Source organism: Dermatophagoides pteronyssinus, unplaced genomic scaffold (assembly GCF_027571235.1).
Source record: "Dermatophagoides pteronyssinus isolate colony J.1.1.1.1 unplaced genomic scaffold, Derpt_VIB-CSIC_2022.12 sq0003, whole genome shotgun sequence".
NCBI lineage: Eukaryota > Metazoa > Arthropoda > Arachnida > Sarcoptiformes > Pyroglyphidae > Dermatophagoides > Dermatophagoides pteronyssinus.
The window spans coordinates 1,221,997-1,249,886 of NW_027461527.1; the positions used below are offsets into that span (position 1 = coordinate 1,221,997).

Sequence of the window (27,890 nt, forward strand, 5' to 3'; positions counted from 1 at the left end):
TAAAACGTAATGTAACGTCTTTTATGAACAACAAACGTTTCGTTATTTTTTTCTTTGTTTATTGAGCTGAATTTTTTTGTTGTTCGTAAATTTTCAATTTTTTTATTCGAATCTTGTGAAATTGTTTTTATTTTTTATTTTTCCTGTTTGTTTTTCATCATGGATGACGAGGAAGATGTGTTAAAAATGCTGATAAATGATGGTTATGATGATGATGATGATTTAAATTTTGAAATCGATTCCGAAGCTGAAGCAAGATTACTTGAAGGCGATGTAATCACATCGAATAATTTATCCGATTCGAATGAAATCAATAAAAATTCACAATCTGAAACAAATTCTTCACTCAATAAAGATTTAGAAATTACTAATCAATCCAATTCATTGCCGGCAAATGGTGAAAATGAGAAAATTCCGAATCAATCTAGCCAAAATCGACCGCTTTTGAAACGACCATATTCTGAATCAACATCAAACAGAAATAGTAGCACAAATAATTTCCGTAACCAATTTAAAAGGCCTAGATTTCCAAATAACAATAAATCGATCAATGTACAGAATGAATTTTTTAAGCTTGATAAAAATGCTGCATTCAAATATCCAGCTCATGTAAGTAGTTCAATATATTCATACAATCAAATTACTAATTGAATGAAATCATTCTCTCAGAGATCATCAAATTCTTCATTGGGTCAAAAATCTGGACCTATTTATCGATTCCCATCGATGATGCCATCACCATCATTACTTCCACCACCGTCACTGCCTTCAACAATATCCAATATGTCGATAGATCCGATATTAACAGCAGATTTGTTCAATAATCCAAATAATAATAATTTTTTTCAAAGGTCACTTGGTAATTGTAGTTCTTTTATGAATCCCAGATTCGATGGTTTTTCATCTTCTATCATACCGAATCCTTTTAATCCACCACCTATTAATATAATGCCATTCGTAACAAATCCTCCATTTATCAATGGTCATCCACTATCAACACCAAATAAATCATTCGTTGGATTTTCAACTAACACGGTTCCCAATAATCAAATAAATAACTTCAAGGTAATATTTTTGAATCTAAAATGAAAAAAATACATTGATAATGTTTTTCATAAATTTATCACATAGCAACCTTTAATATCAAATAATATTCCAAATTCACATTATAATTTCACGGATCATTCTAATCGACAATTCAATCATAATGTCAACAACATGATACATCCACTGAAAATCGGCAATATTCATCACGGTAATTCTTTGTTGCCGGATCCTCCATTAATGAGACCCAATCGGAATCTTACTGTATTGAATCAATCAAATTTGAATAATCAGCAACAAAGAAGAACAAATTTTTTCAATACATTAAGGAATCAATCGAATATCGATAGCAAAACCCAAAATTTAATTAAAAATCAAAGAACAAAGTGTTAATCAAACCCCTTTTGTACAAAATCGAAATCTAAAAACATTAACGTCAAATGCCACAGATATTGAAACTTCCGCTAAACCAAACACAAATCTTGCAACAAAACCGGAGCTTAATGTTTCAACGCCTATCATATCAACGATCAGCTCTAAGGAAATACCAAATATAGAACGAAGTTCAAAACCGATCCGAAGGAAAAAGAAAAAAAAGAAAGGCAAAAAACCGACACAACAAACCCAGAATCAATCTGTGATTGCCGAAAAAGTTGAAGAGATAAAAGATTCGTTTGGTATTGATGAAGAATATATGAAAAAAATGGAAGAACAAAAAATTTTACGAGAAAAAATTGCTCAAGAAAGGGCGGAAAAAAGGAAGATTTTTCAAACAGTTTGTAGCGGTGGTGATGTCACGCCTATAATACGTCAATCATCATCTTGTAATGATAAAAATTTAGAACAATCAACTACTAATCCACAAGTCACGAAAATTACACCGGCTGCCAAAAATGTTTCAACATTAAAAACGCCTACTCCAATAGCTAATATGTCATCACCCGAAAAAATAACTACCGCGACGACAACACAGGCTATAAAGCCTTCATCATCAATACAAATATCTGGTTTAGCTGTCGATATTCGTGAAAGTTTATTGAGAAAAATAACACGACCATATGGAATGGTCGAATCAATCGTATTCATCGAACAAAATAATGAATCAAAATGTGCTATTGTAAAATTTATACAATCAAATGATGCTAAAAAATTTATGGATAGTTTTCGTACGGATCCTACCAAATTAAAACAGACATTAATGTCGGATAAATTACCAACATTAACATTCCTTAATTGGTTCGTTTTTAATTTCTTCTTTTAAAATGCTCCAAATCGAATTCCTTTGATGAACAGTATTGAACTTTACTATATATGTTTAACTTAACTACAAACTAACAGATACTTTTCATTTTCCAAAAGTTCCGATTCATAAATTCATTATTTTTTTGCTACTATAAATTATCTCTACAAATTCCCGCTACAAATTAACACCTTTTTCATCATTTGATCCATTTATTTTAAATACATCACAATCTACCTGATGATCGATAATGTTGTCGAAATAATTTCTTTTTTTCTGAAAGTTCCTAAAGGCTAAATAATAGATCTATAGTCACAAATTCAAATTAATTATGACTATCGGCAACAGGGCTTACCAAAAATAACTTTAAAATTTTATTCATCTTCCGTTTTTCGTTTCGTACAACAAAGTTTCTTACATATCTTTTATGTGTTAATATTGATCATCATAGGTAAACTTTTTTTCAAACTCAATACATAATGATGATTTGATTTTTTTTGTGTGTGTGTGTTTATTGATGACTTGGTGATGATGGTGGTGAACAGTTCGTTATTTGTTTACTACCTGTTGCTTTATAGTGATCATCAAAACTAAACAGTAATTTTTTTTTGCCTTCCTTTGCTTGTTAATTTGGATTTTTTTTTAATTTCTGTTAAATTTCCAAATATTAGAAAAACGTTAATATAATTTCCAATCCATTACGATTGAATGTTGAATGAGAAGGAAAAATGAAACAAAAATTTCAATTTCCAAAATTGAACAAAATGATTGCATGAATTGTGATCAAGAGATTTACCGTTTTTTTTCTCCCATCTTTTTTTCTATTTGCAATATACATTGGATAAGTGTTTGTGTAAATGCATAAATCTTTTTTGAAACAAAATATTTCAAATCTCCTGCAACCGATTTAATTTTTTCTATGTGATCTATTTAATTGTGATTCAAAACATTTCTTGATAGAAAATGAATTCATTATGTTTACATTTTCATTTTATTTATTTGAGAAAAAAGAAAAATAGTTGAAAAAACATTCCGAACCTAAAATGATGACCATTTTGATTGATTAATTGATCCTAGTCATTGATTTTTTGTGCATAAATTTTTTTCTCTTAAATTTTTTTTGAATATGATTGAATAAGTTTTAAAAGTCATCATGTTTTGCTTGTTGATTGTCGTACGGTCGCTTACCATCATCATCATCATCTGATGATGATGATAATTAATTTTTTTTTATCAATTTGTTGATTTCATACTAATAGTTGCAAATAATACCATGAAACATACTCATAAATCCTTTAACTACTAACTTGCAGTTTTTTTTCATCATCAAAATTTGATTGATGAATTTTTTTCATGTTTTGAACCAAAAAACAAAAAAAAACATTTTCCATAACAGTTATGTGAATGAATAATAACTGACACCACAATCGGCAGATGATCATTTATCCATTGCTTCCTATCAATATCGTTATTTTTTTCATTTTTAGATTTTGGATTTATTTATTTTGTTTTTTAATAATTAAAATTTAATGATTTGAAAATGATTTTTCTCACGAACAAACACACACACCCACACTTACACAAACACTGATCGACATTCATCTTTCAACCATCAATGTGTTGTGTGATTTACAATTATCCATCATATCAAAACATAAAAAAAAATCTTTTTTATCATTTTCCTTTTTTCTCCTTCTCATTTTAGAAACATCAATAAATTTGAACAAATCGATCCATCAATCAATCATTTTTTTTTAATTTTGAAATCCGATGCTACACATAAACACTTACCCAAACATCTTATGTATAAGAAAATTGCCCATAAATAGATTTAGGAAATCAATGAAAATTTGTTTTGATGACATTTATACGTTATGTTAACTGATGATAATTGGCAACCAGAATTAGGATTTTTTTTCATAATGTAGTTAATTTAAATTAATTTCATTTTTGCTTTCAAAATTCCCTAATTTTTTTCATATTCCTTAATATTCAAACAAGAAATAACAATGTATCAGATACTTTCGACACATTATTCATATACACAAACACACACACACACACACAAAATTGATTTTGAAATTGATCGATATATTTATTTTTATTGTTTTATTTTTATTCTTTCCTTTATATATAAAAAAATACATTGTTTCAAATTATGATAAATATCTGATTGTTAAACATGATTTCAATATTTCATCATCATCATTCAACATCGTCTTTATATGAATGAACATGGAAAAAATGAATGATTTTTTTTAAAAAAAATATAAATAATGAAAAATGCGATATTTATCAAATGTTGTAAATATAAAAGAAAACGCACACACATACACATAATTGTGAACGATAAACCAAATACAATTGATACAAATATATTTATAATTATTCATTTTTTAAAAAAAAATAATTACATTTTTTTTAGAAATAATACCTATTTCATCATCTTCATCATTGAAATTTTTCAATTTTGGATCATTTTTTTTTTGTTTGTTTGTTTTTTTTTCAATTTACAATTGTCAATGTTTAGTTTGTTTTTTTTTCTTTTCTATCCATTTTTTTTTGTTAATGTTTTTTTTAAACAAATTTTTTTCCATTTCAGATTTATCTATGTGTACCAAACGAGAAAATAATTTTGTTTTTGATCCAATTTTTTTTGTATGTGTTTCAGATATGAACAAAAAACTGATCCATTTTGTTTTGGGTGGTGATTTTATTTTTCGAAAAAAAAATCAAGCATAAAATTTTTCATTCATCATCCTCTCATAATAACAACGCCTCCGATTTTGCTGCTGCTTCTGCTGCTGTTAATTGGTTCATTACGTATTATATACACCTGGATTTACGAATGCAAATCATTTTTTTTTCAGAATTTTTTTCATTAGATAATTTTTTTTTATTTGTCAACCATCACTACTTCAATAAAAAAACAAAATTATGTGTTTTTTTTTTGTTCTTGTTCTTTTCCGTCTTTCATATTTAACGTCTTGAATTTCATAAATTATCTTGTTTTTTATCTGAAATATTCTTTATAATCGAAATTGAATGATGTAATTAAAATTGATTTGCAATAAAACCAATGATTTTTTTTGGGAAATGTTTTATTTTATTTTTCATAAGCGCGTGCGTTAATTATCATTATTTGACATCACATTTGGATCGACATTAAAAAACAAACGATAAATAAAACGTGAGTGCAACAAGAAAAAAAACGAAAACATTTACAGGGTTGTCATCTCTTAAGGAAGTTGTTTTTTTTAGTTAGTTTGTTTTTCTCCTCTTCAAAATTTTGGAAACGTCAATGGATGAAATCATCAAATGAAACAAAAAATCAATCAATCGAATTCCAAGAAAAGTCAAAATAACGAACAAACAAACAAAAAATCACCACAAATTATACACAGAGAGAATAATCTAAAGTTCAAATCGTACATTTTTTTTTCAATGATCCATGATGATCACTCCTTTGATTCGAACAAAATAGATTAATTTGAAGTACATTTTCATTTGATTAAGCTTATCGATGGTTCGATACTTACGTAATTATTATTACTGCAGATGTTCTCATCATCAGCTCCTCTTTGTTTTTTTTTAATATTTTGATTGATCCATCAAAATCATTATCAATTGATAATGTTCGATGGATTATGTTTGTTTTGATTTTCTTTACGAATCATTGATTATGGCCTTTTTTTCATCATGTTCATTTCTGCTTCTGTATGAATCTATTAATTTGTCATTTTGAACATCGTGATCATTAATCGATCAATTTTTTTTTGATGAGAACTACCATAGATCTATTGTTTGTCGTTTAATTAATCGTTGGATCAATTACTTTGGTTCGATTTTTTTTTGTAGTTTCAAATAGATTCCATGTTTTTTGTGTAGGAGGACAAATATGTCAAAATTTTTTCAACAAATTTTATAATTTGTTTCTTAATCGACGACAGAAATCAAATAATCGATTAGATGATGTAATCTAGTCCTTGGTTTGGTTTTTGGCAAAATGATTTAAAATTTTATTTCATTTTTTTCCAACTATCAAAATGTAATTTATAATTTGGTCCAAAAATAAACGGTTTTATTTTTCCATTTTTGTCGAAAAAAAACAAAATTTAATTGAATGAAATTTTTTTTATGAATTAAATTATTCGATTATATTTAGATCATCAACATCATTACTACAATCAATCGATCGATCCATTCAATCGAATTGATTTTGCTTTTTTTTATTAACAAAAAAATTACGAAAAAATTCGAAATGTCGAAAAAAATAACAAGTTTCGACAACAATCGCCGTAAAGGAAATTCAAATACGAAAAATATTTCAATTGGGCAAGGTTGTCCGTTAACATTTAGTTGTTCAATCGATCGATTGATCGATCCTTTTTTTCTGTTTTTGTTTGTTTATTGATGGTTGAACAGGAAAAAACATTTTTTAAAATTTTATATTACGATTTTGTAATCGTGTTTATCAGCGACAACAACACAACTATCATTAACCATTTTCCAAGATCGTTATCAAATCATCGATTTTTTATTTATTTTTATTTTTTTATAAGTACGACTGTTGATAATGTTAATTGATGCATCATTATCATCTTCGCATAATATTGATCATCATCATGTATATTCAATATCACCATCAACATCATTCGAATCATTATTGTTTCCTTTATTAATAATTATAATATTTATAATTATATTACTAATTATAACCATTTTATGTTTTTGGTCAAAACGTCGTAATAAAAATAATCAAACAAGAACAAAAAAAGGTAAAAAATCATCACCACCGGTAAAAAAGAAAAAGATACGGAAATCTTTATCACCAAAAATTGAACATGAAATTATTGATACAACAGATATAAGCATAAGTAAAAATTCTGATTATCCAATAAAGTCTAAATTAAAATCATTACCGTCGGTAAAACAAGATAAACGAAATTCTTCAACACCTAGTTTAATACGACGTTCTTCAATGTCACTAAAAACAGGATTATCATCATCATCACCAATGACATCATCATCATCAACACCAATGCCATCATCATCATCAACACCAGTGACATCAACATCATCATTATCAGGGAAAACAATAAAATCATTATCAAAATCGAATAGAGCAAAGCGAAAACAATCAATCAATCAACAATCCTCACCGCCTCCGTCACCACCGGCCCCAGCACCAGCACCAGTATCACCACCACCACCACCACAACCCCTAAAATTAGAATATAGAGTTATACAATCAACAGTTATTGAACCGAAAAAACCGTATTCAAATGTCAATGATGATGATAAGGATTTTGTAGTGGAATTAAAAACAATTGAACAACAACGATTATCGAAAGTTACTTTTGATAAAACAAAAAGCCTTACATTGAACAAAGATTTACAAAATTCCAAATTAACTGAAGAACATAGTGAAGGTAGTCTTTTTTATCATAAATTAATTACAAAATTTAAATTTATTAAATCCGTTTCCGATTATCATCAAATACAACGAAAATTACGAAAACAACAAAAAGCAAAATTAGATAAATTGAAAACAATAGATGAAACAAAAATTGATAAAAATAATAATAATAACCAAAATGTTAATAATGATTATATCATGAAATATTCAACTATATTAAAGAAAAATTACTGAATTAAAATAAATAAATAAATAAATTTTACAATTTTCAAAATCACAAAAAATAACTGTTTTTTATTTATAATCAATAATCATCGATAATTTTTAAAAAAAATCAAAACTTAAAAATATCATAGATAAACAAATGAATCTTCAATTGTCGATAAGCTTTATGAATAATTGTCCTAAATAGTTTAAGAAAGAAAAAGAAAAAAAACATTATTACAACATCATTGTCGGTATCATCATTTAGATCATTATCATCATCATGATTGTTGAGATGATGCTGCAATTTATTTTATCCATCCATTTTTGATCCATCCTAACAACATTTTTCATTTTTCTAAACACTCAGACACAAAAAACAATGACATTGACGAATCTGAAGATTTAAAAAACAAAAAAACAAAAGGGAAAAGATTCCAAAGACACACACCACAGTTTGATATCATTGATCAATCATAGCATAGTGCAAATTATTTTCAAAAAAAAAGTAGTGCAGTAGTAATAGTGATAATAAACATTGATACAATTCATTCATAGTTAAAATATCCATCATCAATTTTAAATTGGATCTAATGCCAGTGTGTGTGTTTCGTTAAAAGTGTGAAACAAACAAAGAAAACTGTCTATTAAATAGATTATAATGTGCACCTGTAATGAGCGAACAACAAGTGTTTTTTATGTTTTGTGAGAAAAGATATGTAATTGGATTTACCTTGAAATGGAAACAAAATCAGATTTATTTCAGAAATCTTTTTTTGGTACATTTTATGTTAGACGAACTATAAAAATATATCAAAAATTGACATCAAAATTCGCATCTATTCTATTGAGAATCGAATTTGTTTTTTTTCTTTCTGTTGAAAATTAAAATTAATCATCATGTGAACAACTACAACTACAACAAAAAAAACATCCAAGAGCAAGGTCGGATAAACTTGTGTACATCATACACACACACACACCCAAGGTCTCTCTGTATATCATCATTATTATCATCACGATGATAATGATGCGGCATTGATGTTGTTTATATTTACAAATTGATTTTAATTGGAATTTTTTCCCCTTTGGATACTTTAATTGTTGTTATCTTTATCATCATTTTTTTTCTGATGTTTGGATTTCTAAATTACATAACAAAAATGACAACGAGAAACATTGAGGACAATGGCAAGGTGACAACGAAAAAAGGTAAAAAAAAATTTGATATCAATTCATATAATGATGATGACACTGAAACAAAAGATGACATTTTTTTTCTCTCTTCTTTGTTTTCGATCGACGACAACAACATCTTCATCATCATAATGGAAAAAAATGAAATATAATTTCATAATCATCATCATCATCAAGTAATGATGACAATCTTTTCAACGTTAAATATTGTATATAAGGTCCGAATAAATTGGCAAGAATTTTTTTTTGAATTTTGAATTATATTATCAAATTGAAGAGAAGATTTTGAAAAAAAATTGAAATGATTCGGCCCAACAAGACCGATTACATTTGATTATTATGATGACCATCAATGTTCATCATCATCATCATAATTATCATAAAGGAGGAGATTAATTTCATAAAAAATAGATGAGAAAATTTAACAATTTTCAACCACAAGCTATATGATGTTGATTCAAAATTGAAGCATTGTCATTTGTTTTAAGCCATTTTGATAATGAAAATGAATCACAATTTAATTTCGGTGACAATTAAAGTTGTTCACCTTTTTTTTGTTCTTTGTTTTCAATTTTGAAATGAATTTTTTGAGAATATGATTAGCGAGAAAAGAAAAAATTTGAAATTGAAAACAAAAATGACAAAAACGTATAAAAAGCCTACAATGTTGGACTTAGCTTCATCAGATTCTCGAGAACTTGTTCCAGTGTTCAGATCAAAAAAATTTGTTTTTATTTTGTTTTTGTTTTCAAACTTAACAAGAAGCAACAAAGCGAAAAAAATCACTAGCTTCATTTTCATTATCCGATAATTTTATTGGTTTTATTATCACATGCTCAATATGCTTGGCAAAGTTTGTTGTTGGTTTTGTAAAAGTGAATTTTAATTTGATTTATTGTTTTCCATTTATTTTCAGATTACAATATTGTGTACAACATTGTTTGTTAGTCAGGTAACTGGTTATGCTGGTAGCGGTGGATATGGTGGAGGTACTAAAGGATATTCAAGCTCAAGTGGAAGTCGTTCCGGGGGTTACGGTGGCGGATCAACATTAGGATTGGGTGGTAGTTTTGGATCATCATATGGATTTGGTAGTACAAGTGGTGGTGTTTCAGCTACTTCAGCTGCCGCTTCAGGACCAATACAAGCGGCTGTTCGTTCAAGACATGTGATTGAATATGTTGATATTGATCTACCACAAGATGATGTTGTACCACAAGTTATTGATGTCGATGCCGGTCATTTGCCATTAATACTAAATTTTAAATCTGCATCATCACGAATACAAGTACATCAATCACATGAAGGTTCGGAAGCGGGTGAAATACAAGAAACAGAATCTGAAGATGAACCACAATTATTACGACATTCTGTAACGAAACCAATTATACAAGAAGTTCGTGAAATTATTACACCATTCAGACGTGTTGTACAGGAAATTCGTCCAGTTGAAGAAGAAGTTAAAACAATTGTTGCACGTGGTCGTGGACGTACAACTGATACTACTGGTACAACAGGTAGCAGTAATGTTGGAAGTAGTTCAACAGGACGTGTCGGAACAGGTCGTGGATCTTATGGTGGTGGTAGCGGTGCATATGGTAGCAATTCATTTGGATCATCAGCCAGTAAATCCGGTTATTAATAATAATAATTAATCGAACAGGATTATTAGTAATTGAAAAATATCATACAAACACCTGTTGATGTTATTGTTGTTTATATTTATTATATACGAATAATTTTTGATACATTTTAATTTGAATTTATAATTGAATAATTTAAATCTATTAATTTATTTTTATCATGATATCATTTGTTTTTTAGGGTTAGGTTAAATAATGTTGTTTGATCATTAATTGAATGGAAATGTTGTTATTTTTAAAAAATAGTGATTACATGCGACACATTTTTTGTTGTTGTTGTTGAGTGTAAAGTACACGATAATTTCCGATTTTTTTCCAATCATAAAGATTAACTATGATATGATCATATCGTAATTAAAATTTCATCAACAAGTTTTTTTTATTAATTCGCGTAAGTGAGCAATGTTATAGCATATAAAGAGGTAATGATAAAGTACAATTCTTCCGTATTTCATTTGAAGATAGTAGGAAAAATTTCAAAATACAAAATCCTAAATAAAAGTGAAAAGTTAATGATAGTGAAATTTTAAAATTATTATTGATTTTAATTTTTAAAAAGAAAAAAAAGACCTTCGAAAATTCGATTGAATTTTGATTGGAAACTATGATGTATGAAATGAAATGATTTTCAGACTATTTCACTATGTTTTGATGTTTATCTTCATCGACCAAAGTTGAAATAAACAGACAAACAAACAAACCTTGCAAAAGATAAAGATATCAGGCAAATAAAACAAACCTAATATCGATGTTATTTTGTTTTTCGTTTATGTTAATTCATTGGGGCTGCCGGGTCTTATGTTCCATGAGAAATGGAACGTAATATGAAAAAAAAACAAAATCAGATGAAAAATAACCTGAAAAAAAACGTTAGTGACACAACGAAAAAGTTAGTTTTAACAGTTGATTCGACCGGTGATCATCGATATTATTTGGTCTGAATTCAATCAAGTTAACAAAAATATACAAAACTAAAGGAACCTCGTTTTTTTCTTTGTTTATTCAATGACTATATAAACCGACATCATGACAATTGAATCAATCATCAAACAACCAAGTAGAAAATTCAAATTTTCAAATCCAATTTAACAACAACAAATTTTCAACAAAAATGTTCAAAACAATCAAGGTTTGTAAATTTTATGTTTTCAACAACAAAAAAAAACTAATTTCACTGAAAAATCCTAGACCTCAACAATTTTGGTTCTTATTGTGGCCATCATTCTAGTCTCGGCTCAATCATATTCATCACCATCGAAAAATATTATTCAACAACAATATGAACAAGGTGGTTCATCTGGTTCGGATGAATTTGACAATGAACGAATGAGATCAAATAGAATTGGTAGAGTCATACCGTTGGCTGTTAAAACACGTCAAACAATCGATATTGTACCAGTTGATATTCCTTTGGATCAAAATGAACCTTATATCATTGAAGTTGGAGCCAATTCATTACCATTAGTGATGCAATTTAAATCTGCTTCAAGTCGATTACAAATTGAACAAAACCATGATGGAAATGAAATAGAGCGAATTGAAGAATCCACATCAGAAGATCATCCAAAACATCTTCGTCATCGTGTTGTGAAACCAATCATTCAGGAAGTACGTGAAATAATTAAACCATATCGAAGAATTGTACAGGAAATTCAACCAGTTACCGAAGATATCCGAACAATCATAGCAAAAAAACAAGAATCATCAAATGCACCAGCAATTAAACAAAATGATGAACGAGGTGGTTTTACCGGTAGCAGTTCATTCGATAGAACAAAACCAGAATCATTACCAAATTATCCAACTAAAACACCAACAACTTTACCAAGTTATCCAAGCAAAACAGCTCGATCAATTTATTGGAGTTCGAAAAATTATTAAATACTTTTCTTTTTTTAATTAGTAAGATGATGATGACAATCTGAATGATAATCAGACAGACTATTTCACAATAATTGTCACTATTATCATTTATTTGGCGTCATTTCCTGAAAACAAACAAACAAAAAGCAACAATAATACGGGTGGAAATCACAATCAACATAAAAACAAAAATAATTGAATTTCAAAAACAAAAACAAAAAATAATTTTCATCATCATTTATACATCACCAAATAAACAATGAGGAATTATTATTTTGACTGATGATAAAACGTTAAATTTTTATTTCATTCAACAAAACTTAATCAAAAAAAAAAAAGAAAGAAAATTCTTTCAAATCATTTATTATTTATTGATATTTTTGAAACAAAAATAAATGTTCACATCATTTTACATTAATCATATTTATCCTTAATTATCTATTTAACTGATTGGTTATAAATGATCTAGATCATTTGATGTATTTCTTCATTGTTTCAATCATACATACAAGAAAAAAAAGTGTGGCATGATTTAATCAAATAAAAATAAGAATAGGCATTTAATTAATAGATTGTTGATAGCATTCAACAAAAAAAAAATTGATTGATCACATCGTTGATATTTGTTTATTTATTTCAAATCGATTTTCTGCATTCAAACATAGTCAGTGATTGAATCAATGATCATAGATTGACATTTGCCGGCATTAGAATCATTAATCAGTTAATGATTCTAATCAACAACAAATTTATTTTTCAAATACAAAGAATGATGAAGGAATTGATGCATTAAGTGTGATTATGTTGTTGTTGTTTATTAGGAGTTTTTTTCAGTGTGGGAATCAAACATTTTTTTCAGTCCATTCAAAATGATCTTGATTTTCATATCAAGGATTTTTTATCGCATATGCAGGCGATTACGATTAAAAGATATGTAAGGACATTTATTGTGTGTGTATTAAATAATCAGAAAAACAAAATGATTAACATTATGATAATGTCATGTGTTTAGGTTGTTGTAAGAATTGATTATCTGAAATTTTGTTTTTTTCATTTGCCTGTTGTATTCCATTCATTTCCGTCATCATCATTATCATCAAAGGATGATGATTCATTTTAACAGATTTTTTTTTTATTTTAGACAGACAACAATTGACAAAAATTTTATGATAATAAATGCCGATGAAATGTTTGTAAATTGTAATTTAAACATGATGAATTTTTTAACATAGAAATTTTGTTTACTACTATTTATTTCAATTTATAATCAACAAAATGACACAAAGTAAAACAAAAATAATTTATCTCATCACATAGATGATGATGATGATGATAATAATAATTGTCGTTGATGAAATCAACAACAACATCATCATTGATGCTACCGATATTCCATCTTGATGTGTGATGTGATGTCAAACATGGATGAAAATTTACATTTCCTGTTTTCAACAAACAAAAAAAAACAACAACAACAAAATAAACTCATTCATTCTATTCATCACCATCAACAACAACAATAGAGGTGATAATTATCCAAATTTTCTGGATCGTTGAATATATTTTTCAATTTTCATTTGTCCAAGTTGACCATTTTTCATTTCTTTAATGACAATATCGTTTGAATATTACGTGCAGGATTAATGAATAAATAACAAACAACAACATTGAACATTCATTCATCAACAGGGCGTCAACAGTATCAAAACAAAAAATTTCCTTGGAAAAAAATTCTAATTATTATTGTTTTTTTTTATCAATTTAATTTTTTTTTCAATAAAATTTTAAAGAAAATACTTGCGTGTTATTTAACTAAAGTTAATTGATGACACTGAATGGTACCATGAATTTAGTTTGATGAAAATATTCCAAAAACTTTTTGTTGTTTGTTTCAAACAAAACGTTTATAACGATTATCGAATCAAATTATCGAATTGATTGATAAATTTCATTATGTAATAAATGTTTTTTTCCCCCATATAACAAATCAATTAGCTGGAATTTTTTTTACGATCAATAAATATGTAGCAAATCCTTTTTCGTATGTGAAAAAAAATAAAGAAAAAGATCAATCATCTTTTTATTGGCTTTAAGTAAATAAGATTATTATTATTATCATTATTATGGTAGGAAAAAACATAAAAATTTCATTATCAAATTCAAGTAGTCAGGTAGAAAATCGATTGATTATTTTCAGATTTTTATCCATCATTAACATTTATTTGTTCGAACGAAAAAAAAACATTTCCATTTTAAATGAACAAATTTTTTCTTTTACCTGTTAATCACTATTATGATCATCATCATCATAATCAACATGGAAAACAAAAATGAAAAAAAAATCATAACAGTTCATCATCACGAAGATTGGTGAATTTATTCATTCATTCATTCATTTTTCGCGGTCATCGCGACCAATTTCAACTGTTTTTTTTTGATTCACAAAAAAAACGACAACAACAAATTCGTTTCATCCAATTCTAAATGAATGATTGACATGTGTCGTCCTGAGGTAGACAAGTAAAAAAATGCGGCCAATCCAATCATCTTTATGTTTTGCTCATCATTTTGTAGAAAAAATATACATTTTGTTCCATAATATATTGTCAAAGAAAAGGCGAAAAAAAATCAAATACACTGTATATACAAGTAACACGTGTTAATTTGTATGTGTGATGTGTATTTGTTGATAATCATCTACGAACGGATCTATCAGGCGGACATTTTGCATTTTCATTTTTGTTTGTTATAAATCTAATAATCTTTAATTTTTTTCCTATTGTAAAGTGTGAAATGGATAATTGCATAATGGAAAAACGTTTTTGTTTTCTGGCTTTTTTGTTTTGTTTATCCGTGTGATTTATTGTCAAGCAAACAAACAAAAAAAAACGGGACCAATCGGAATGATAGACAACATTTTTTTTCACCTTTGACATTTTTTTTGAAGCGAATGTAACACTTCCATCCCCACCACCTACACATAATATTATTATCCATATCTAATCGAATAACTTATGATTAAATGCTGATTAAGAAGAAGAAAAAATGTTTGTAACATTGTTAAAAACACCACCTGATCTATAATTGATCTTTTTTTATATTTTCAGATATTTAAGAAAAAAAATTATGCGGACATTGTTAACTAGGTATGTTATTGTAGTTGTTTTTCCTCAATCGTGTGTGTCGATCATGGTCAATTATCATCATCATAATCATCATCATCATTATCATCAACAACCATTTGCCACCTCCTATTTTTTGTTAATAATTTTTTTTGTTAATTTATTTCCATGTTTCAAATCGGTTGTTTGTGTTTTTTATTATTATTTACTTTATTTCTTAAGTTACAAGACGTAAAACATATTGAAGATTATAATTCAAAAAGGTTTTATCATTGCCATTGGTAATATTATCATCTTTTGATCATCTATATAGACGATAGACGACAATAGAAAAAACATTGTTAATTTCAAACAAATAAACATTTGAAAAGATACAATTGAACAACAACGGAAACCAGACGAATCAAATGAAACAAACATTCAACAATAATGATGATGACAATGGTTATGATCAAAATACTACATAGATAGACATAGACATTATCATTATCATAATGATCAATATTGTTTTTTTGCTTCTTTCGATTTGAATGAATTTGGATTGATAATATGAAACAACAGTAAATAACACCCAAAATAATGAAGAAAAACACAACTTTAAACACACAGATAAATAAACGGCAAAGGGCGCTAAATCTTGCGTTCATCATAATAGTCATTATCATCGTCATCATCATCAACAACAACAAAATAATAATAATAATCATCAAATGTAATTGTCAATTATTGCGTAATTTTGAAGTCTTTTCTTTCAACGAATCAAATATAATTTGTGTAAATTGTGAATTGATCTTCATTAGGTAATTTTTTGTGTGATGTTGTTTTGTTTTGAGTCCATTATTATATTATCAGTTTGGATGAATAATTACAATTTTATACACTCAATTATAACTAATGATCGTCGTTGTCGTTTTTTTCAAAGAATTTAATTTCAACAAGCAAAAAAAAACGTTTTTAACATCAAACATGAAAACAGAGAGTGATGGAGAGAAATCCAAGTTTATCGAATAATTAACTGAATCGATTTTTTTTGTTTTGTTTTGTTATGTTGATAGTTTCCTCATCTTCACCTTTTTTTTCAAACAAACAACTATTTCAGTTGATGAATTTCTGAAAAAAAAGAAAAAGAAATTAAATTTAAATTTTCAACTATTCAATGAATAGAATGACAATGTTTTATACATTGTTTGTTTCTATTGTCTTTTATCATTTGAATGTAAGGAAAAGATTGAAGAAAAAATAAAATTTATTATGAAATTTATCATCTATAATGACATTCATTGAAATGATTGATATATTTGCATAATTTTATTTTCAACAACAAATTTTGTTTGTTAACAACCGTAGCGAAAATTCCACCTTTCCAAAATTTGCCAAATTTTATAATTTTACAACTCACATTTTGTGTGTGTGTGTGAGTGGATAAGTTTTAAAATTTTATTCTTAAAAATTTTGAATCGAATAACTCTTTGATAATAATAAAAGAGAATTATTTTTTAACTGTATAATATGAACAATTAAAAAAAAATTTAGTGCAAATCGTTTCCCACGATGTCACAAAGTTTGATGTGAGTCTATCTACTGAAAGATTAAGCTAAAAATATGGATCACACATGGATGCTAAATGACAATTTTTTCTTAAAGTGTTCAACATAGTGACAAAACATTTAATCTGGAACATTTTAACTAGCTCAAAGCTAGTAGCATAATCGTAATACAGGCGCCAAAAAAATGAAACATGACATGAATATTATGTAAATTTTTTTTTCAATGAAATAGAAAAAAAATGATAATAATAAATTTTCAAAACACAATGTTGTTGTTGATGTCCACTCTCAATGACTATTTATGGGGCGTCATTTTATAAATCATAAACCGGGTTAAAATCATAGGATTTGAATGAACAACAACAAAAATAATACTAACTTTTTTCAAAAATTTCGACAATTCCTTTTTTATTTGTCACAAAATTTTAGATTTAAATTTCATTTCTATATATACAAATATTATGTCCCAGATTAGATATGGTCATCCTCGAAGAAAAAGAAATAAATGTAGAAAATAAAATTGTCATGATTTTTTTTATATTTATTTAGTTTGATCGTTTGTTTGTTTATTTGTACATTTGTTGATGATGATGATAATGATGATGATGACCACTGCTGCAATCCATGATCATCAACATTATCATTATTGATGATGACGACAGCGATCAAAATCGAATCAACAACAATGCAAAAAATACCATGAAATCAAATACAAAATGATCAATGGAGGAGTAGTAATGGAAGGATTGCCCAAAAAATAAACAAACAAATTGTAGCCCGAAACAGTGTTGAAAAAAATGACAAAATTTTCAAATATTCCAATTGGAACAATATTGAAACAGTTGCGATTTTTTTTCTGACTGACTGATATTTTTTTTTGTAGCCTGAATGCGTGATCAGTTTTCGTGTTTTATTTTTCTTTTCACTGATTTTGATTGTGATTGATTTGATTTGCTGTGTGATTGTTTATGTGTGACATGTATTGATTTATTTCAGAGAATGAGAGAGAAAAAAAACAATAAATTCCCGTTTCAAGAATCGCTAAAATGTTTAATTTCCTTCAATGAAAGAGATATTATATTTTCTTTCTGATAACAAAAATCTTGTTATATAACAACCGACAATGAACAACAACAACAGCAACAGCAAAAATATTACAAAAAAAAATCCATTTCTTTGATGCGATCATCTCAGATTTTTTTTTCTCAATGCTTTTCTTAATGATAAATTTCGGGCGGTTTTCCTTTAACTTATTCGTATCATACACACACACACACACACACACACAATGGTATGATGTGTTGATGTGATGTGAAGATCATAGCGAACAAGTTCATGACAAGAACAAAATACACGAAACGAATATTATGTGATTTTTTTTCCACTTTTGTTTTGTTCTTCTGGATGTTTTTTTTTCTCATTTCATTTCTCATCAATATTTTGTTGTTGTTGTTGCTGTTTTAAACATTCATAATGTACAATTCAAAAAAAAACAAAAATTACAAATAATGAAAATAATAAAACAACAACAAAAGAATAGAAAACATTAACAACAACAACAACAAGATTGTAATCAAATCAAATCGAATCGAAATTTTCAAATTATCATCATCATCATCAGCATCATTATCATGATCGTCATGATCATCATCATTGGTTAGTCTGTTGTGTTTTTTTTTCGTTCAAAAAAAAAATTCGGTTGCAACATTCCAAAATAATATTCGTAATCATTATACGTTTAAAATAAATTATTTTGGATACAACAACAAAAAAAATTATTGTTAAAATTAGATGCTTAAATTAGAAATTTAACTTATATTAACAATCAAATTGAAAAAAAACACAAAAGACAAACTAAATAGAATAAAAAGTGATGAAATGATTGTAAAAAACAAATGTTGTTTGGAAATAATAGCAAAAATGAAATGAAATTGAAAATTTCAAGAATGGAATTAATCAATTGTTGTTGTTGTTGCTGTTGGTTTAATTTTTTGGCTTGTTAGTTTGTCAATAGGGATGCTCTAAATAGTTTTGTGATTTCGGTTTGAAGAATTTTTGATTTTTTTGTTTGTTTGAATCAAAAGCATGGACATTACACAATGATATTACCGTACTTTTATTAATCAAATTGATTGATGATTTTGGATCAAAAATGAATTTTAAAAAAAACTTTTCAATATTAGTAGTGGTGAGCATGGGATTAGTTTTTTTTTCTGAAACAAATTGGTTTAAATTGTACAATATCATCATCATTATCATTGTGTTATCATCTTGGAACATCGTAGACAAAAGAGGAGGAGAAAAAAAATGAACATTATTATTTTATTTTTTTGTATTTCAACACAAATCCACAGTCGATTTGGCATTTTTTTTATTTTTCAAACTTACTTGAATAAGGAGAGAAAGAGTAAAGAAAAAAAAACATATTTTTATATCAATTAACCTTGAAAAGGATTAAATCTCAACATCAACATACAAAACGATCAACATGATATGTGTCTGATCCAAAACCTAACCAAGTATAGAAATGTTGATGCGAAATTTTTGTTTTTCATTATTATAAATCCAAAAAAATAATAATTGTTCTGCTTTTTTTTCTCATTTTTGTTTTGTTTTGTTCTGTTCTTTTTGTTTTATAATCTAATCTAACAAATTTTCTAAACAAAAGTTCCAGGTTCAAGATTAATTATTATGCCGGTTATCAAACAAGATAACATTATCAGTTTTTTTAAATTTCACAGCAAAAAAAAACATTTTGCGGAAATTTTCCTTAAATTACTAAATCTTATTGGTGATGAATTTATTTTAGATATTGAAAATTCTTCAAAATAAGTTTAAAAAAAATTTTGCTAAAAACCATTAGCGATACGGTCAACATAAAATCTAAGTGTGTGTACATACGATGGTTGTTCGTTTAAAACATCAGCACGTTTTTATTTGTGTACATTCATTTTCAATTGATTGATGTTTGATATTTATTTTTCATTTTCATTTCTGGATCATTTTGTTGTTTCAAGATAGATATTTAAATAGAGTTTCAACTTTCTATTTCGAAATTATCATTTTTTTTGTTGCTAGTTCTTAATGATGACAAGCTAAACAATAAAAAGATGATGATGATGATGATGATCAATGAGATTGAAATTTTAAAATGAAACAATAAATTAATCAAAATGGATCGACTTAACTGACTTTTTAATTCTCATCAATTTGATGATTATCAACATGAAAAGAAATATTTAAATATTTTGTTTTTCTTTCTTTTTTTATTATTATTCGGGATTATAATGCAATGTTTTTTACATCATTAAGATTTAAATTGTTTCAATGTTCATTTGAATTTATTTGTTCATTTATTCAAAAGCGATCCATATAATCTATTAATCAATTTTTTTCTAATTTGAATATAAACAACAACAAAAAAATCATCATTTTAAACAAGATTTTAGCTTGGATTTATACATATTTACAAAAAGATTTAAAATATTTATACAAAAAAAGCAAAAATTGTTTTGGTTCATCAAGAAAAATGATTCTCAACGATCGATTCGCAATGTGATTAAGAACAAAATGTCATTTATCATTTCTTGTTATTTTTTTTTCTTTCATTCATTTTGATATTATAATCATATTCGAATGCTTAATTTTTGTTTTTGTTTTCACTTTCTTTTTTTGCAGATTAATCCGATTGAATTGTCTGATATGGAAATGTGATAGGAAATTCTAGATATTAATAATAATTTGATTATTGTATCCATTCAATGTATAACATGATTTATTTATTCATTGATTTTTTGGACCATATGATCAACTGAAAATCATTCAACATAACATTGAAATTCTATTGAATCTAAAATTATTTATGAAAATGACAGAAAACAGAAAAAAAAACATTAGAAAGTTCATTTAGTATGAAGAACATTCACCTACTTCCTACATATCTTAATATGAAATGTGAAAACTGAAAAATTGTTTACATGATTGTCGTGTAATGTGGTGAGAAATTTGAATTATTAATTTCTTTATTTTAAATAAAATTCACTATTAACATCACTATCATCATAACAACGATGACAATTTAAAGCCACTAAACTTTTCAATTCAATGATAATGATTACGATCATTATTGACCAATTAATTTTACATTCTCGCCGACAACAACAACAACAACAAAAAAAAGACAATTCACCTGATGTACATTTGCTTCATTACATCAAATATACACATACATAATTATATCATGTATAATGATGATCATTATTAATATCAAAGTTTCATTTTTTTTCTTTTAAAGAAAATTCACATTGAATATTTTAGTTAGAAAAAAATTAATGTTTTTTTTTCGTATGTTTTTCTCTCATTCTTTTCCTATCATCTAATTACCTAATTTTCTGGATTTGATCATCGTTATGACATCATAAAGTAAACGCACACTCATAATAAATGAATGGAATATTCAGTTTCTGAGGTGAAAAGAATTTTCAATTAAAAGATATTAAAATGAATCGATTATTGGAGAAATAAATTAAAAAAGTGATGGACAATTCACCAAAGTCGATCCTATCATCATTAATATCATCGCCCATAATCATTGATCATCATCATCATCAAAAAAAGGTCAACTACACCAACTGTGATTTGAAAGAAATATTTTAAAATTTTCATTCTTTGTTTGTTTGTTTTTTTTTGTGATTTCATTTCGATTGATTTGTCGCATTCATTATCAGGATTATTATCATTGAAGAAAAAAAAACGATAAGGATAATGATGATGATAAAGTTGATCTTAACTTCCAAATTACCTTTGTATGTTTGATGATAAATTGATTCCAAAATTCACAATCAACTAATAGAGGAAATAGTTTATAAAAATAATAACGAAATACATTTATTTTATTGATTTGTTTCAATAGTAGATCAGATTTTAAATCGATTCATTATAATCATTATTCATGAACTGTATGATGTTGATGATCGATGTTAATTATGATCATTTTATCAAACAAACATTGAAATTCGTTTGATTTTTTTTTCTTTATTATAATTTTAATGATAAATAATAATCAAAAGTCTAGTCTAGTTTAGTATTATTGTTTTTTTGTTTGTTTGTTTCCGTTGTTGTATGTTTGATTTAATCGGATGTGGAAATTTGAATTGAAATTCTTCATGTGCAATGAATGATGAATGTGTTGATGTAGATTGAATGATGATGGATAATCTTCGAACAACTTTTAATCCTTTTTTATTTTGCTTTGTTTTAGTTTTCTCATTTGACATTTTTATCGTTTTTTTTCTGTTGTTATTTATCTGTTTGTTTGTTTGCTCCGGAGCTTGTGAAAATGATGATGATGAAGACAAGAACAAGATTATGTGGTCATATTATCTTGTTTTTTTTATCGTGGTATGTGGATTTTTTTCTGTTTCAACTTTATCATCATTTTATATTGTTACAATCGGGCAAATGAAATGAATTTTTTTTTTAAATTTTAAATCCATCAAATCCAATTTTTTAAATAAATTATATTTTTTTTCAAATTTATTGTTTAAGCAATTTGTTTTTGACCATAGGCAATTCAAATGACGATGGAATTAATAATGGATTGATCTAATTTGGATTCAAATTTAAATTTCAATATTTGTTTTGTTTATCTAAAAAATATAATCCCTTTTTCGAAATGATTAATTAAATTGATTGAAATTTGATTGATCCCAAGTTGATTGATTCATTTGAGACACGCAATGAAATTTTTTTTTCAATCTATTATGATTGTTATATTATTTCATATTACGATAATATATTATCACCAAACACATCAAACACATTAATCTTACTTTTTTTTGAAAAATACCGAGTTTTTGTGTTGTTGTTCTGTTTCCCATTCACTAACAAATATATTATTTTCATTGTTGTATTGGATGTCATATGTATGTGAAGTGAAATGAAATGATTCAATCCATTAATTCAATTGAATAAATTTACATAGAGTTTTGTTGACATTCATTCATTCATTCAATTCAATTGATATCTAAAAAGAAATGCCTAAACAGGATCAAGGTTTTCATTGAATGTTTCATTAAATGATTCACAATTCTATTTAATAATATTCCTCTTATGATTTAGATGTATAGAAAAAAAAATTATCTATTCTAACCCGATTTAGATTCTCTTCCTCTTGCTAATTTTATTTTTCAATTGTTTAACAAGTAAATCTTATCATTAAAAAAAAAGTTTTCTCATAATTTACTAGCTAAACGGAAAAATTGTCGTCCGAAAACCTGACTGGAATAAAAATTTTGAAATAATTACAGAAAAAAACATTCAGTAAATCAATGTCCACTGATATTATCACTGATAAAACACTTCATGATCATCATCATCATCATTATCAGACGGGAAAATAAATGTTACCGAAAATTCGAAAGAGAACGAAAGTGAAATGATCGCATCATAGCGAATGAGAAAAAAAAATGAGAGAACCATTTTTTTTTGTTGGAACATCATCAACATCGTATTGTAACAAGAGAGACATAAGTTTGAGATGAAACAAAACGCGTGCAAATTCACGCACACACACACACGCCTCTTTCTTCTTTTATCATATTCAAATGGCCTCATGTCTAGGTAACAAAAAAAAACAAGAAGAAAAAAAATAACACGAACCATTTGTATTTAGAAATGAGAAAGAAAAATCTTCATTACAGATCATTGCGGTAATTTGGACAAAGATTTTAGCTTAGCACATGTTTAACACACACAAAAAATATATATTGTTCGCAAAGAAGTAGCAAGCAATAGTAGTATGATGTTGATGATAATTGAGACACATTTTTTCTATATTTTTCCATTATTGTATCGCCCAAACAAAATATATCGAAATTTTCAAATCTCAAGAAAAAAATAATCTATGAACGAAAAAATTTCACCACAATCATAAAAACTGATGTCAAAATACGGTACAGTTTCAGTTTGTCTTGTTTGTTACGTTTGTTCGTCGTTACTTCACTTTGCATTACATAAATATCTCTTTATGGTTTAAATACATCAATAAAATATTGTTGAACATTGACATAATACTTTGATCCTAATCATCATTTCGTTTTTTTTCCATTTTGTTGTTTGTTGAAATAATTTTTGAATTTTGGAAATAAATAAAAAAATTTCCATCTTTCGGTCAACAAATGTGTTTGTGTAAATTTCAGTTAAATTTTCATTTTTTTTCAAATGACTTTGTATTAAAATATCGGATTAATTCCTGGATGTTTTTTTTGTCTATGTGTGTTTCTGTGGATGTGAAAATTAGTTTGTCACCGTGTATCTCATCAATATTATTATAAAAACACATCAATCGATTGATCAATTTTTTTTCTTTCATCGTCAGTTTTCTTCAAATTTTTTTTTCTCACTTGTCGTCAAACTAATCAATCATCATGTTATCCAACAATAACCTAAAACATTATCTAATCATAATGATGATGTTTATAACAAATTGTTACCAGGTTAGTAGAATCGATTGATTGATTATGTTTGTTTATATTTAGAATTGTTCCATTGGACAATCCAATTAGAATATTGATTGATAGCAGATTTTCCGTTTTGATAGCTGTTGTTGATTCAAAAATTTTTTTTGAAACCTGTTGAAAACTTTTCCAATAATCATTTTTCCATTTTTTTCTATTTCTATTATTAAAAGGTTTTTGCTCGTTCCGAGACATTTGGTCATGCTGCAATGACCACTGTACTTGCACGTCCATTAGGCGGTTATGGTTTAACACCATTAATATTTGAACCATCACTAACAAGTTTTATGCAAGGTTCAAGCTCAAATTCGGTACCAACAAAAGTTCGCAAAAGTCCAGTTTATGAGCTTATTATGCCAACATTTGATGAAGAATTACCTACAACTGGTGCTAGTGAACAATTATCCTCAGCAAAAGCATTGAAAAAAATGAGCTATAATACATTGATGCCTTCACAACATCAACATAAGCAGCAAATCAATAAATTAATTCCTTCATCATCAACATCGTCATCATCATCATTAACGCCAACATCTGGTTCACATTATTTTCAATCAGTTATTGATTTATTGAAAATCAAAGATACAGCATCATCACCATCTTCATATAATAGTGTAATGGCACCGATGGGAGGCAATAATGGTGGTGGATACAAAGGTGGAAATAACGGATTTGGTAACCATCAATCTAACGGTGGTAATGGTGGCGGATTTTACAATCCAATGTCACAACATTCTTCACTTGGCAACAATGGTGGATATAGTGGAAATAATGGAGCTAGAGGTCCAACTGGTCCAGTAACAGCGGCCATACAATCAATGCGTTCGGTCGAAGTGAATGAAGTTCAAGATTCATATGAAAATAGTGAACCACAAGTGATTGATATTCCTCCAAGTGCTATGCCAATTGTTATAAATTTCCGAACATCGGCCAGTCAAATTCAAATTCATCAATCACATGAACCAGGTGAACCACGTGAAGTACAGGAAACACAATCTGAAGATGAACCACATTTCTTGAAGCATTCAGTTACCAAACCAGTCATACAAGAAGTACATGAAATTATAATGCCATTTAGACGTGTCATACAGGAAATTCGTCCAGTAGAAGAAGAAGTAAAAACGATCATTGCTAGACAAGCACAAGGAAAGGGAGGTGTTGCCGGTGGTGTAACTGGTGGTCTTGGTCTTGGGGGTGGTTTGAATATGATGAGCGGAATCGGTGGACATAGTGGTGGCGGTGGTGCTGCTGCTGCTGGTGGTGGTTCTGCTTATGCTGGTGCGGCTAGTAGTAACAACGGTGCTGGTAATGGTGATCTTGGAAATAATATTCGTATTATTAGTGGTGGAAGTGGCGGTGGATATGGCGGAAGTGACAAAAACAATAATGGCAGTAAAGGTGGAAAAAAATCAACCACTTTCAATGGAAACGCATTACAATATGCTATTGATAAATTAACATCATCAATTGATACAAATAATGGTGATATTGGAGGTGGCGGTGGCGTTGGATCATCAGCTGGAAATAAATATAAATCTTAATAAATAAATGAAAAAATTCATCATTTTTATTATCATATTTTTGATTATTTATTCATTCATGCATTTTTTTGAAACATCCGTTACACGTGTACAATAATCATATATACACACACACACAAATCTATAATCATTGAATTTTACAACAAATCTAAATCCAATTCAATCATGGAACAAATCAAAAAAAAAGATGAACATCATTTTCCATTCCATTGTACATTAATACTACTTATGCAAAGACATTTTTTTTATATAAAAACCAAACATTATTATAATTATGATGATAAATGTAATAACAATAATCACGACGATAACAGACTAAATTATCATTACAGAACAACTAAATTCATTGCATCGATTGTATCGATTATTTATCTTATTTTTTCTTCATCTATTTGTTCGATTGACCGATTATTATTATTATTATTTAACAACATTACCGCATCACATTCTTAAATACAAAATCGGAGACAATATGTTGTTGTTGTTGTTGTTTTTCTTTTTAATAATTTTACAAAAAAAAAGAAACATTCATTTTTTTGATTGATTATTTATTATGTAATGCTGTTTACCATCCTCATAATCATCATCATCATCATCATTATCATTCATGTTGCCATTGACCATCATCATCATTATTATTATTATCATTTGTCACCAATTATTATCATCATCATTATTAACAACGACAACAACAACAAAAAAAAACATTCTTTTTTCTTGAAAAAATCTAAACTGAATATAATTGTAATGAACCATAAAGAAATAAAGAAAGGAAGAGAAACAAAACAAAACAAAATTCGTTTGATAATTCCTATTCACACCAAAACAATCGATCCATACATGAATGATCGATCATTTCCTTATCAGTTATAGTCAATAATTTCAGAATTTTTTTTTACCTCGTTTCTTTTATCTGTTGAACACACATTATACACTTTCTCACGACAATAATCATACACACACACACACAGAAACATGCTGAATGATTGAACACAGATCCGCATCAAAAAAAAAAAAAAAATATATCGATGTAGATTTTTCTACCAATTGTTTTTCCTCATGTTTTTCCTGTTTCACTTGTCACTGGTTAAATTGATTTAAATTATTATTAAATTATTGTTGTCGTTTTTTTTTCTTAAATTTTGAAAATTATCATTCACTAGAATGAAATGAAATCCGAAATGATGAGATTCTTCATCACATAAACATCCAAATATATGGGATCATCAGCATATTCAAATAGTGATCGGAAAAATTTTTTGTTTTCTTCTTTGACAAGTTCAAGTTTCATATTTGTGTGTATGTTTGTGGTCAATTGTCATCATCATCATCATCATAATGATGATGATTGTGGTCTGTGTTTTGTTGTTGACCGTAATAACGATACATTCGGGCCAATTTATTATCGAAAAAAAAATTGATGTTTTGAATTTCCAATTGAAAACTTTTGAAACAAATTGATCATTATTAGTATTATTAACTATGTATGTGAACTAATGAAATGTCATTTGATTCGATTGAATGATTGATTATACATATCTATTCGTTTGTTT

At 27.2% G+C, this 27,890-nt stretch overlaps 4 protein-coding genes across 4 annotated transcripts; all 4 read left to right on the forward strand.

The window, feature by feature from the left end:
- Window positions 1-32: 32 nt before the first annotated feature.
- LOC113797906 (uncharacterized) lies at window positions 33-5,381 on the forward strand. Its single transcript, XM_027348369.2, is given in 5 exon segments — window positions 33-609; window positions 670-1,065; window positions 1,132-1,414; window positions 1,416-2,280; window positions 3,990-5,381. Coding segments are annotated over 5 exon segments (1,995 nt in total). The 5' UTR covers window positions 33-159; the 3' UTR covers window positions 3,991-5,381.
- Window positions 5,382-9,776: 4,395 nt separating this feature from the next.
- On the forward strand, window positions 9,777-11,126 carry LOC113798000 (uncharacterized). Its single transcript, XM_027348475.2, has 2 exons — window positions 9,777-9,957; window positions 10,021-11,126. Exons 1-2 carry the CDS (start codon window positions 9,937-9,939, stop codon window positions 10,744-10,746), a joined length of 747 nt encoding a protein of 248 aa, XP_027204276.2. The 5' UTR covers window positions 9,777-9,936; the 3' UTR covers window positions 10,747-11,126.
- A 615-nt stretch (window positions 11,127-11,741) lies between these two features.
- LOC113798003 (uncharacterized) lies at window positions 11,742-13,028 on the forward strand. The gene is made up of 2 exons (XM_027348479.2): window positions 11,742-11,876; window positions 11,936-13,028. The coding sequence occupies exons 1-2, from the start codon at window positions 11,859-11,861 to the stop codon at window positions 12,626-12,628; spliced, it is 711 nt and encodes a 236-aa protein (XP_027204280.1). The 5' UTR covers window positions 11,742-11,858; the 3' UTR covers window positions 12,629-13,028.
- Window positions 13,029-24,276: 11,248 nt separating this feature from the next.
- On the forward strand, window positions 24,277-27,477 carry LOC113797947 (uncharacterized). The gene is made up of 2 exons (XM_027348420.2): window positions 24,277-24,775; window positions 24,970-27,477. Exons 1-2 carry the CDS (start codon window positions 24,707-24,709, stop codon window positions 26,335-26,337), a joined length of 1,437 nt encoding a protein of 478 aa, XP_027204221.2. The 5' UTR covers window positions 24,277-24,706; the 3' UTR covers window positions 26,338-27,477.
- Window positions 27,478-27,890: the final 413 nt, after the last annotated feature.